Below are 11,910 nucleotides of genomic sequence, written 5' to 3'. Positions count from 1 at the left end.
GTAGAGTGCTATGGCATCACAGCTCACAGCAACCCCAAACTTTTTTTTTGGTTGGGGCTGGGTTTGAACCTGCCACCTGCAGCATATGGGGCTGGGGCCTTACTCCTTTGAGCCACAGCTGCCACCCCCCAACTCTTGAGCTTAAGTGATTCTCTTGCCTCAGCCTCTCAAGTAGCTGGGACTACAGGTGACCGCTGCAACACTGGCTATTTTTTTGTTGTTGTTGTCATTATTGTTAGCAAGCCTGGGTTGGGTTTGAACCTGCCAGTCCTCAGTACATGTGGCTAGTGCCCTAACCTCTGCGCTACGGCCACCGAGCAAATACTTGGCTACTTTTTTTATTCTTTTTTTTTTGAGACAGAGCCTCAAGCTGTCGCCCTGGGTAGAGTGCCATGGCATCATGGCTCACAGCAACCTCCAACTCCTGGGCTCAAGCTGTTCTGCTTCCACCTCCCAAGTAGCTGTTTATCTACAGGCGCCCACCACAACGCCCGGCTATTTTTTTGAACGCTTTTTTTTTGAGACAGAACCTCAAGCTGTCACCCTGAGTAGTGTTAACCTGGCATCACAGCAACCTCCAACTCCTGGGCTCAGGAGATTCTTCTGCCTCTGCCTCTCAAGTAGATGGGACTACAGGCACCTGCCATGATGCCCAGCTATTTTTGGTTGCAGCTGTCATTGTTGTTTGGCAGGCCTGGGCTGGATTTGAACCTGCCAGCTCAGGTGTATATGGCTGGCGCCTTAACTGCTTGAGTAGGATGACCAGACGTCCCGATTTTGGCGGGACAGCCCTGCTTTTCAACAATTTGTCCTGTGTCCCGCGGTGTTTTAAAAAAGTCCCGATTTTTGGAAAGAATGCACGAACAGGCTGGAGAACAAGAAGGGAATATACGGTTTTCGGCTGCCATATGGCTATTTTGCCAGAATATGAGTTTTATATTATTTTTGTTAATTTTATAATGTTAAACTGTAATAAATAATTGCTGAGAAGTGATTATTGAGAACTGCTTATCAAAGTTTGCATTGTTGTCAGGCCCTGCCCCGCCCCGTCCCCTGCCCCCACTCTGGCTCCGCCCCCGCTCCTCCCCCGCGCCATGTTGTCCCGCCTTACAGATGTTAAAATGTGTTCACCCTATGCTTGAGCCACAGGCGCCGCAGGCTATTTTTTTATTGCAGTTTGGCCAGGGCTGGATTTGAAGCTGCCAACCTCTGTATATGGGGCTGACACCCTACCCACTGAGCCATAGGCGCTGCCCCTGAGGTCTTAACTCTTGCTCAGGCTGGTCTTGAACTCGTTAGCTCAAGCAATCCACCTGCCTTGCCCTCCCAGAGTGTTAGGATTACAGGTGTGAGCCACCATACCTGGTCTTGTTTAAAATATATTACTTGTAAGGCTGGGCTCTGTAGCTGATCCTACCACTCTGGGAAGTGGAGGTGGGTAGATAGCCTGAGCTCAGATGTTGGAGCCCAGTCTGAGCAAGAGGAAGACCCCATCTCCAAAAATATAGCTGCGCATTGTGGTGGGTGCCTGTAGTCCTAGCTACCCAGAAGGCTGAGGCAAGAGGATCATTTGAGCCCAAGAGTTTGAGGTTGCCATGAGCTATGACATCACAGCACTCTACACCAGGCACAGGGTAGACTGTCTCAATAAATAAATAAATATGTTAATTGGGGTCTGTGCTCAGTGGCTCATGTCTGTAATCCTAGCACTCTGGGAGGCCAAGGTGAGAGGATTCCTTGAGTTCAGAAGTTCCAGACCAGCCTGAGCAAGAACAAGACTCTATTTCCACTCGAAATCTTTGCTGGGTATAGTGGTGGGTGCCTATCGTCCTAGCTACTCAGGAGGCTGAGGCTGGAGCATCCCTTTAGTCCAGGGTTTTGAGGTTGCAGTGAGCTGTGATGACATCACTGCATTCTATCCAAGGTGACAGCCTCTGTCTCCAAAAAAAAAAACAAAAAACCAAACCCAGAAAAACAGGCCATATTTGTGTGTGTGTATCCACACAGACACACACACACATATATATATTATTCTTAATGATTTTTTCACTTCAGTTGTATGGATTTTAATGTTTTCCCATGTCTGTGCCAAACATGTGAGTTCTAATGCCTGCATGTGCAGCAAAATGCACACTCATTTGCTACATACAGGTAAGAAACAAGATTCATAACAAATTTAAAGACTAGTTCGCTAAATACTGAGTCATCAGCAACAGTTCTGCTTGCTCTAAGTTGGGCATTCTCTAACTCAAGAAGAAGGTCCTACCTTAGCCAGATCTTCCATCTGCAATCACTCTTTCAAATACAAGTTAGAAATTATCAAATTAGGTGAGCGTGACTTTTTTTTTCATTTTCTTATTAACTAGTACCATAGTAAACATGACCTTTAAAAAAAGATAATGTTAAAAGGCCAGGCGTGGTGCCTGTCCGCCTTAATCCCAGCACTTTGGGAGGCTAAGCTGGGAGGATCCGTGGAGCTCAACAGTTTGAGGTTGCCTTGAGCTATGATGACGCCACTGCTGCTTAGCCTGGGCAGCAGAATGAGACCAAACAGACAAGAACAAAAACCTTACACAACAAATAAAAGAGATAAATTTTTAAAATGCCATAATATAATTTGCATTTAAATAACATATACAAAGACTCGTGAAACTAGAAAATGGTTTAGCAGAATTATCAAGTGATAAGAGTTGGCCTTTTTTTTTTTTAAATTGTTTTATTAAGAATGACTTTATGAGGACTTGTAAGTAGAGTTTTTTCTTGCTCTGTGCTAAGGTCTCATGACAAATTTTATCCATTTCACCCTTTTCCAGAGAGCAGTCTTACATGGAAAGTGTTGTGACTTTTCTACAGGACGTTGTGCCACAGGTAAGTGTCTGTGTGTAATTTCAGAGATAGTAGGTATTGCCTTTGGCCAGGGAACCTCTGAAATGTTCTGTTTTCTAAACTTGACACTAGTATCAGCAGCTTCAGAAAGGATTCTGATGTTTTAGCCTCCTGAGCATGGGAACCACAGTTTTTACTGTGTACATGGACCTCAGTGTTGTGATGACGAGGGCATAACTAGTATTCCTTAGGACTTGCTCTCCCGAGGGGAATCAAGGTGAAATATTAGTAGAGAGTTGAGATTTGGGACGCTCTAGCTGGGTTCTAGTTCTAAAATCTTTCTCTTGTCCTACTTAATTGTTGCCTGTCTGAAGTGAGAAATGCAACGTACACTCTGTACTTAATTAACTAGATATGAACTCATATCTAGCACAAATCCACATCTCTTTTATGTTGAGCAGCATTTTTAAGTTGATACTCTAAGTTAAAATAAATTAAGCCCCTTATACGTCCCTTTATGTAAATGTGAGACTAGCCTTACTAGGATCGTATTCTTGCCCATAATTAAACTAAGTATCACTGGCATACTTGTTAAAAGTGGTAATAATTTCCTGTCTCAGAGAGTAGCATCTGGCACACTGGATTTGAGGCTGTCTAGTAACTTTTGTCTATAGTAAGAATCTCAGTTGCTGGCCCAGGGTAAAGAAAAAAAAAAGGAGTCTCAGGTAATTCTTAAACAGGAGCTTTGGGAAGCACTGTTCTAGTCAAACTACTAAAGGAAAAGGTTTCCGTGTTTCCTCCTTGTGGCTGTGTCGCTCTTCCCTGACTACCATGGTGTCTGTAACTGTACTGTTCAAAAAGGACATTCACAGAACCAGTCTCAGTTTGATGTGAGGGTCCTAGGAACAAAATGCCATGTTAACCATAGTGGAAGGTAAATTAAATCCAGTTGGGGAACATCAAAGAAGGTTAATGAATGACATGCCGTTTGAATTGAGGCATAGAGCAGAATAAAACCCAACTTTGATAAGTTGAGTAGATATGTGATGGGGACCAGGCAGTCACAGTAGGTGTTTGTTTTATTTGGCAGAAAAATTATAACTTAATATTTTGCACATTGGGCTTAGCGCAGCTTAGTGATTGAGAGCACAGACTTTGATATTAGATTTGGCTTTCTATTTCAGGTCTACATCTTCTAGCTCTGGACAAGTTACTGAACCTTTCTAAACATCTGTGCTTTTGTGTGTAAAATGGGATAAATCATTGTATTCATTATAGGTTTGTTTTGAGGCTTAAAGGATATCATTTATATAAAGCATAAAATAAAGCAAAGCAGGTATTAAGTAGTCTTTGTTGAAGGGAGCCTAAGGAGACTAGAGATCCAGGGCAGAGATGTAGATTTATGATGTACAGTCAATAGTCTAAATGATCATATGAGCCAAAGATGTCATAAATTCTAAGTGACAAAGTCACTCAGGGTTAGAGTGCAGTGGTGTCATCATAGCTCACTGCAACTTTAGACTCCTGTGCTCAAGCAATCCTTTTGCCTCAGTCTCCCCAGTAGAGCTTGGCATAGTATACCTGTGACTATAGGTGCATACCACCATGCCCAGCTAATTTTCCTATTTTTTGGTAGAGATGGGATCTTGCTCAGGCTGATCCCAAGTGATCCCCCCAAAGTGTTAGGATTATAGGCTTCAGCTGCTGTACCTGCCAAACAAACTTTCTAACATTTTTTTCCTTCTTTTTTTTTTTTTTTTTTTAAGACAGAGTCTCACTTTGTCACCTTTTGTAGAATGCATGGTGTCACACCTCATAGCAACCTCAAACTCTTGGGCTTAAGTGATTCTCTTGCCTTAGCCTCCCAAGTAGCTGGGACTACAGGCACCTGCCACAACACATGCCTATTTTAGAGACAAGGTTTCACTCTGTCTCTGTCTCTGGCTCAGGCTGGTCTCGAACTCATGAGCTCAGGCAATCCACCTGCTTCGAGAGTGCTAGGATTACAGGCGTGAGCCACCGTGCTAGGCTATTTTTTCCATATTTAATTCAAAATCCCACAGCAGTATTTCGTTGTTGGATGCTGGAAAATGATATTTCCTGCTCATGTTATATTCTACTTCCTGCTTTATAGTGGGGATCATAAAATTCATGGAGCCTAGAAATTATTCTGTGAGTCTGCAGATATACTCCTAAAGAGAGAAAATGTTTTGTTAGGTTGGGTAGCAGCTTCGTTAGTTATTACACACTGAATTAATTTTAGTTGTGATTGCATTGATGGCTAGTGGTAGTGTGCTCTAATAATTCCACTTATAAAAACTTATTTTAAAAAGATCATTTAACAAGGAAAAAAAGTTAAAGCTCAGAGCTCTTTATTTCAGTGTATGAAATTCTCACATTTTCAGCATAAAAAATTGTAGACAGGTCAAATGTCAATTATTAAGCAAATGATGATTTATCATAATTACTATAGAATAATTTTCAGTAATTAAAAATTGTGCTTTTGACTCAGTGCCTGCAGCACAGTGGTTATGGCACCAGCCACATACACTGAGGCTAGCAGGTTCAAAATGGCTTGGGCCAGCTAAACAACAATGACAACTGCAACAAAAAATAGCCGGGCATTGTAGTGGGCGCCTGTAGTCCCAACTACTTGGCAGGCTGAGGCAAGAGAATTATTTAAGCCCAAGAGTTTGAGGTTGCTGTGAGCTGTGATGCCATGACACTCCACCCAAGGTGACATAGTGAGACTCTGTCTCAAAAAAAAAAAAAAATTACGCTTTTGATAATAGTACAACGTATAAGTTATTCTCTCTACAATGAAAAAAGTTAATGAATAGAATGACACAGTGATTATAGCTATGTTTTATAAAATTAAAAAATAAATTTGTGCTTACGTGTGTATGTATGTGTGTTGGAAACCAGGCTAGGTCTGTGTCTCGTGCTTGTAAGCTCAGTTACTTTGGGAGGCTGAAGCAGGAGGATCACTTCAGCCCAGGAAGGTTACAGTAAGCTGTGATCTCCCATTGCACCACTGCCCTCCAGCCTGGCTGACAGAGGGAGACCCTGTCTTTAAGAACTAAAACAAAAGGCTCGGCGCCTATAGCTCAACCGGGTAAGGCGCCAGCCATGTACACCTAAGGTGGCGGGTTCGAATCCCTAGCCCGGACCTGCCAAACAACAATGACGGCTGCAACCAAAAAATAGCCAGGCGTTGTGGCGGGCGCCTGTGGTCCCAGCTACTTGGGAGGCGGAGGCAGGAGACTCGCTTGAGCCCAGGAGTTGGAGGTTGCTGTGAGCTGTGATGCCACAGCACTCTACCCAGGGGGACAGCTTGAGGCTCTGTCTCAAAACAAACAAACAAACAAAAAAAGAACTAAAACAAAACAACTCCCAGATCCAGATAAGGTATAAAAGGAGAAGGAATTAAATCTTAATCAGTTAGGGATGAATGTTTAGACTTTAAATAAAAGAACAAAAGCAGTTGCTGAATTCTGTAAAGACATCAAATGAAAGGTGAGGATGAGCACTGATTGAGTCTGTGTCTCACAGAGAAGCAAGGATCTAAACATGGGTAAAGGAGATCATAAGAAGCTGAGAGGCGAAATGATATGGCCTGCCTTCTCTGTGCAGCCCTGCATGAAGGCACACAACAGCTGCACAGCTGCTTTAGTCAGCTTCACAGAATTTTCTCAAAAACAGCTTAATATAAAAGAACTCCATGTCTAAGGAAAGAGGAAAACTTGAGTCATAGTGAAAGCATATAAGCCTCTTTACACAAGACTTCTTTCCCCCTTATAAGGAAAGCAAAAAGAGGTTCAAGAATCGGGCCAGGTGTGGTGGCTCATGCCTGTAATCCTAGCTCTCTGGGAAGCTGAGGCAGGAGGATCACTTGAGACACCAGTCTGAGTAACAATAGCAAGACCCCATCTCTACTAAAAATAGAAAAATTAGGTGGGCATTGTGGTTAGTGCTGGTAGTCCTTGCTACTTTGGAGGCTGAGGCAGGAGAATTCCTTGAACCCAGGAGTCTGAAGTTTCTGTGAGCTAGCTAGAGGCCATGGCATTCTAGCCTAGGCAATAGAGTGAGACTCTTTCTCAAACAAAACAAAACAAAACAAAACAAAGCAAAAAAAGAGGTTCAAGAATAGCATTACACTGAAAGGCCTCTTTCGGCCTTGTATTCTGGGTATCCCTGAGAAGTCAGATGAGAGCATTTTGAAGATGTTGCAGCAGAACAGGGAGAATGTTGAATAACATTGCAAGACCAAGTGGTCTTAGAGTAAGTCTGCGAAGCTGAAGAAAAATTTGAAAATGTCACTGTTTTATCAGGATAAAGGAAAGACTAACATAGGGAAAAAGTGTCTTAAATGCAACTTAGATCCAATCCTAGAGCAGAGATAGGACATTAGTGGAAAAAATTGTAAAAATCTATGTAAAGCCTGGCGTTTAGTTAATAGTAATACACAACGTTTTGTAATTTTGACAGATGTACCATAAATAACGTAAGATTTATTTAGATTATATAATTAACATTAGAGGAAACTGGGTGAAGGAGTATAATGAGTACTTTCTGAATATATATATTTTTTGTTTGTTTTGTTTTGTTTATGGGGCAGAGTCTCACTCACTTGCCCTAGGCAGAGTACCTTGGCGTCATAGCTCACAGCAACCTCAAACTGTTGGGCTCAAGTGATCCTCTTGTATCAGCCTCCCGAGTAGCTGGGGCTGTAGGCGACTGCCACAACACCTGGCTAGTTTTTTCTATTTTTAGTAGAGACCCAGTCTGGCTTTGCTACTGAACTCCGAGGAGCTCAGGCAATCCACCCACCTTGGCTTCCCAGAGTGCTAGGATTACAGGCCTGAGCCACCATGCCTTTTGCCTCAGCCTCCCGAGTAGCTGGGACTATAGGTGCCTGCCACAATACCTGGATATTTTTAGAGATGAGGGCTTGTTCTTGCTTAGGCTTGTCTTGACTTGTGAGTCCAAGTGATCCTCCTGCCTGGGTCTCCCAGAGTGCTAGAATGACAAGTATGAGCCACCAGACCAGGCCTGACACAGTTTGTATTAAATAAATTGTTCTGCAAACTGAATTCAAGTTTATAATTACAAAAGACTTGCAGCTGTTTTGTTAATAATCTAAATTCTTTTAAGTATATATAATCTTTTAAAAATTTTATTTGTTTGTTTGCTTGTGTGCCAGCCCAGGTAGTTTTCCTATTTTTAGTAGAGACAGGCTCTCTCAGTCTTGTTCAGACTGATATCAAACTCCTGAGCTCCAACAATCTGCCTCTCAGAGTGCTAGGATAACAAGGTGTGAGCCACTGCAGCTTGCTTCTTTTAAAAATTTTAAATAAAACATGCTTTATGGAGAGATGCCTCCTTTAAAATACTGTTGACAGTTACTGGACATTAATGCTTATCTTTGTGACCCTTTCAGACTTCTAGGAATTAGCTGATAGGTTTGGCTAGAAGACAGATAAGAAAATGAGAAAGTGCAGTCACACTCTTGAAAAATGTAGGTAGAGTGTAAATTGGCTGCTGTCAAACATCTTGGAACTTCGTAGATAAGGGTAGTGGTTTTGTTTATTTTTTAAGCCTTCTTAATTTGTTGACCAGTGGTTTGGTTTAGTGTTTTGTGTGCCTTTGAATTATAGTGATGCTTCATAATAGACTGATGGTTGTAATTTTAGGTTTATGTAATTTTTTTTAATGTACTTTTTTTAATAGGTTAAAAATTGTTTTTTGACTATGGTTATCACACTCCTAGATAATTTGACAGTAGTTTTGTATCAAAATGTGTTACTTTACCAAAGTATAGGGTTGGTGAAGTTGGAGAGATCTAGTGTTGGTGCTGTTTTAGACACTCTTTGTTTTGAAACATCAGTAGTGTTAGAGCTATAAAATATTTTTATTCAAACATTTCTGTTTATTATGCAGGCTTACAGTGGAACACCTCTAACAGAAGAAAAGGAGAAAATTGTCTGGGTCAGATTTGAAAATGCAGATTTAAATGGTATGGTTTTAACTTTTGTGGAACATGTGAATTAAATGTTTATTTTGAGTTGACATGATTCTAATTTAGACCTGATTCTAAAAAGAGAACGTTTACTTTAGTCAGATTATTCACTCTTATAGTAATTTTGTAGTTTTCAAAACAGTGTTATTTATTTATTTTTTGAGACAGAGTCTTACTTTATTCCACTCAGTAGAGTGCTGTGGCATCACAGCTCACAGCAACCTCAAACTCTTGGGCTGAAGTGATTCTCTTGCCTCAGCCTTCCAAATAGCTGAGACAGCTGGTGCCTGCCATAACACCCAGCTATTTTTTAGAGATGAGGTCTCTCGCTCTGGCTCAGGCTGTTCTTGAACTCATGAGCTTAGGCAGTCCACCCACCTCGGCCTCCCAGAGTGCTGGGATTACAGGCGTGAGCAGCTACCATGCCTGGCCAAAGCAAATTTCTTTTTCTTTCTTTCTTTTTTTTTTTTTTTTGTGGCCTTTGGTAGAGTGCTGTGGCATCACACTGCTCACAGCAACCTCCAACTCCTGGGCTTTATGGCCCTTGGTAGAGTGCTGTGGCATCACACTCCTCACAACAACCTCCAACTCCTGGGCTTAGGCGATTCTCTTGCCTCAGCCTCCCAAGTAGCTGGGGTTGCAAGTGCCCTCCGCAACACCTAGCTATTTTTGTTGCAGTTTCACTGGGGCTGGGTTTGAACCTGCCACCCTTGGTATATGGGGCCAGTGCCCTACCCACTGAGCCACAGGCACCACCCTTTCTTCTTCTTTTTTTTTTTTTAGAGACAGAGTCTCATTTTGTCACCCTTGGTAGAATGCTATGGTGTCACAGCTCACAGCAACCTACAGCTCTTGGGCTCAGGTGATTCTCTTGCCTCAGCCTCCCAAGTAGCCGGGATTGCAGGCACCCGCCGCAACACCCGGCTATTTTTGTTGCAGTTTGGCTGCGGCTGTGTTTGAACCTGCCATCCTTGGTATACGGGGCTGGCACCCTACTCATTGAGCTACAGGCACCACCCATAGCAAATTTATTTTTAATTAAAAAGGTAACATGTAGAGACCACACTATAGAGATGTTCTTTAGAGCTAAATATTATATTGTACAACACATTTTATAGTAACCATAACACAATGTGTAACCTTAAAGTGGGTTAAAATTTTCTTAGAAAAGAAGTTATTAATTCACGTTTCATAATTATTAGTATTGAACTTTCTAGGCTTGAGAGTTATTGTTTTCTGAATGGAATTTATGCTAGTGCATGGTCTGTTTGTTCTTAGATACATTTTTCTATTTTTTTTTTTGGAGACAGTCTCTCACTCTGTTTTCCAAGCTGAAGTGTCCTGGTCTCAGCCTAGCTCACAGCATCCTCAAACTCCTAGGTTCAAGTGATCCTTATGCCTCAGCCTTGCTCGTAGCTCTCTAGGCACCTGCCACAATGCCCAGCTAAGTTTTTCTATTTTTAGTAGACACTAAAGAGTCTTGCTCTTGCTCAGGCTGGTCTTGAGCTCAAGACTGAGGTCTCACCTCGGGCTCCTAATGTGCTTAGATTACAGGAGTGAGCCATCGCACCAAGTCTGTTTTCAGATAAATTTTATTTCTCTTTTTTTGCTCTCTCTCACAGGCACTGACTGCCCCTTGTTTGTTTGTTTCCCAGGCTGTCACCTCTGTTGTCTTTGTAACTGAGTTTGGGAGTCACTGATGAGAAACTGAAGGGGGGATGGGAGAAAGGGAAGCATATTATTCCCTCCTTCTTTCTGTCAGCGGCTGCATTGTCTTCATGGTTCTAGCTTCCCCTTAGTAACCTCAGTGGCATTCCATGTTCTGCTAGGTGACCTCCACCCTGTACTCTTCTGTGTCCCTAGCTTAGGGGTGGCAATGCCTTCCTGTTGTTGCTAATGGATAGGTTGCCTCACAGTTCCTTATTTGGCATCTCAGCCCTTCTATGCAGCCAGTTGTCTTTACCAAATTCCCTATTTTAAACATACTGAGTTGCTTTCATATTCTAGTTGGGCATTGACTAATATGCTCTTGAGTTTACATTGAATGTGTGTTTGTTTCCAATTCTTTTTTTTTTTTTTTTTTTTTTGAGACAGAGTCTCACTTTGTTGCCCTTGGTAGAGTGCTGTTTCATCACAACTCACAGCTTTTGAGACAGAGTCTCACTTTGTTGCCCTTGGTAGAGTGCTGTTTCATCACAACTCACAGCAACCTCAAACTCTTGGACTCAAGTGATTCTTTTGCCTCAGTCTCCCAGGTAGCTGGGACTAGAGGTACCCACCATAATGCCCGGCTGTTTTTAGAGATGGGGTCTCACTCAGGTTGGTCTTGAACTCCTGAGCTCAAGCAATCTGTCCATCTCAGCTTCCCAAAGTGCTAGCATTACAGGTGTGAGCCACCTCACCTGGCTAAATTCACTATGTTAACCATTCCTAAGTATGTAGTTCTGTGGTTATAAGAACTATCCTTGTTGTGTAGCCATTGCCCTCATTCATCTTCAGAATTATTTTCATCTCATAAAACAAACTGTACTCATTACACAATAATTCCACACTTTTCCCTCTCTCCTGCCTCTGGCAATCGCTGTCCTACATTTGGTCTTTATGATTTTGTGAACACTAAATCAACCTGATGTAAATGGAATCCTATAGTATTTGCCTTTTTTGTGACTGACGTATTTCACCTATCATAATGTCCTCAAGGTTCATCTGTGTTTTAGCAAATGTCAGAATTTCCTTTCTATTTACGATTGAGTAATATCTCATTGTACGTACATTAGTCAGTCTTTATCCATTCATTATCAGTGGACTTTTGGGTTGCTTCCACATTTTTGACATTGTGAATGCTACTATGAACATGGGTATACTTCTCTTAGAGACTCTGATTTCAGTTCTTTTTGTGGGGGAGGGGGACAGGGTCTCTCACTCTTTTGCTGGGCTAGAGTGCAGTGGCATCATCGTAGCTCACAACAACCTCAAACTCCTGAGCTCAAAGTGATCTTCCTGCCTCCGCTTCCCCAGTGACTAGTGCTACAGGTGTGCTCTACTGCTCCTGGCTAATTTTTCTA

At 42.1% G+C, this 11,910-nt stretch overlaps 1 protein-coding gene across 1 annotated transcript in view; it reads left to right on the top strand.

Annotated features, from left to right (window-relative positions):
• The window catches only part of BCAS3 (BCAS3, microtubule associated cell migration factor), a 611,572-nt gene that overhangs the window by 7,153 nt on the left and 592,509 nt on the right, over positions 1 to 11,910 (top strand). Inside the window, exons 3-4 of the mRNA XM_023516602.1 lie at positions 2,814 to 2,868; positions 8,767 to 8,868. Of these exons, the coding sequence (XP_023372370.1) occupies positions 2,814 to 2,868; positions 8,767 to 8,868 (157 nt within the window). The remainder of the gene's footprint in view (positions 1 to 2,813; positions 2,869 to 8,766; positions 8,869 to 11,910) is intronic.

Source organism: Otolemur garnettii, unplaced genomic scaffold, assembly GCF_000181295.1.
Source record: "Otolemur garnettii isolate 467f Iridium unplaced genomic scaffold, OtoGar3 scaffold00094, whole genome shotgun sequence".
Classification (NCBI taxonomy): domain Eukaryota; kingdom Metazoa; phylum Chordata; class Mammalia; order Primates; family Galagidae; genus Otolemur; species Otolemur garnettii.
The sequence above is the reverse complement of the archived record's forward strand: the minus strand, read 5'-3'. Positions and strand labels throughout refer to the sequence as shown.